General features: G+C 60.5%; 1 protein-coding gene across 1 annotated transcript; it reads left to right on the top strand.

Annotated features, from left to right (window-relative positions):
• Nucleotides 1–133: 133 nt before the first annotated feature.
• RHTO_07927 (uncharacterized protein) lies at nucleotides 134–1,333 on the top strand (the record flags this gene model as incomplete). Its single annotated transcript, XM_016421582.1, has 1 exon — nucleotides 134–1,333. One exon carries the CDS (start codon nucleotides 134–136, stop codon nucleotides 1,331–1,333), a length of 1,200 nt encoding a protein of 399 aa, XP_016269178.1.
• Between the last annotated feature and the right edge of the window lie 6 nt (nucleotides 1,334–1,339).

The following is a 1,339-nucleotide window of genomic DNA, read 5'->3' as shown; positions in this document are numbered from 1 at the left end:
GCTGCTGCTTCAGATCACGTCTCGGATTGCTCTTCTTCTGCTCGCCGGACCCGCCAAGCGGGTGCGCACGCGTTGTCGCCCTCCCAGTTCTCATCGGTCCTGACCTCGTCTCGCTCGATTCTCGCAGCACACGATGCCCAAGGACTACCTGACGAGCCTTCCGCCCAAACTGTTCGACTACATCTGCCAGCTCGTCATTGACGACAGGCCGCAGCAATACCTCGGCGGCATCTCGAAGGCGTTCCTTCCCTCAGCGCGCGAACGGACTTTCAGGAGTGTCTCTGCCGAAACCGAGCCGGCAGCCACGAAGCTGTTCGAGGCTCTCGCGGCCAGCCCTGGCGCAGCATCGCATGTCAACTACCTCACACTCCGTCTCCCCGAAACCGCCTTCTCTTCCAAAGCCTTTGCGCCGACAGTCCGCGCAGCGATCCGGCACCTTCGCAAACTAGGCATTCTGGAGGTCTCGGGTGCATACGAGCTCTCAAAGAGGTTGTTGTCCCCGACGTCGCCTTCGACGCTGCCCGAGCTCTTTTGGCTCAAGATCTGCAGCACCCTGAAGGGCTGGAGGTCGCCTTTCTCGCCAGAACACTACCGCACTCTCAAACACTACGGTCGACTGTATCGGCTGGATTTGTCCATCCAGCGAAGCAAGATTTGGCGCATCGGTTGGTCGCCGCGAGGAGCCGAACCGATCTCGATGCCTTCGACCTTCCGCCAGCTTAAGCTTGGAGGTGGAGCAGTCGAAACTTCTAAAGCTGATGTGTTGGCGAACGCCTTCACTCCCTCGGTACTCCAACTCGAGGGAGGTCGGGGCAGTGACGCTCCGATATCTCCTCGCCTTCATCGTCTGCCATGCAGCGTCGCCGAGCTGAGTCTCCAGCGGTATTCCCCGCTGCTTGAAGACCTCAGTGCAGTTCTGCCGAACCTTCGACAAGTCAAGGAATTGTCCCTGTACGGCAGCTTTGACTGCTCGACCATCTTGCCCCTCCTCGCTCGCGAGCTACCATACCTTGCCTACCTCGGACTGGAGGCGAATGAGTCCTTTACGGCGCAGCACCTAGTTGACATCCTTCAGGGGCCGCAAAAGATCCTCACGCTCCGATTCCTCTTCTTGGCGGGTCCGTTCGCCAGACGTTCTGTGCACGTCTCCCTCGAGCCGGAGGAGCTCATTGAAGTCGTCGAGCTGGCGGACCGAGAGGACGTTCGGATCGCAGGCAGTCGCTTCTGGGCGGCGGTCAGGGAGCAGGGACGGCGAGAGGGTTACTTGGCGGCTAAGGAGGAACTGCGACGGGAAGACGCGAGACGTGCGGCTGCATCGGCGGCAGAGTGGTGAAGGAAG

Source organism: Rhodotorula toruloides, assembly GCF_000320785.1.
Source record: "Rhodotorula toruloides NP11 unplaced genomic scaffold Scaffold81, whole genome shotgun sequence".
NCBI lineage: Eukaryota > Fungi > Basidiomycota > Microbotryomycetes > Sporidiobolales > Sporidiobolaceae > Rhodotorula > Rhodotorula toruloides.
The sequence above is the reverse complement of the archived record's forward strand: the minus strand, read 5'-3'. Positions and strand labels throughout refer to the sequence as shown.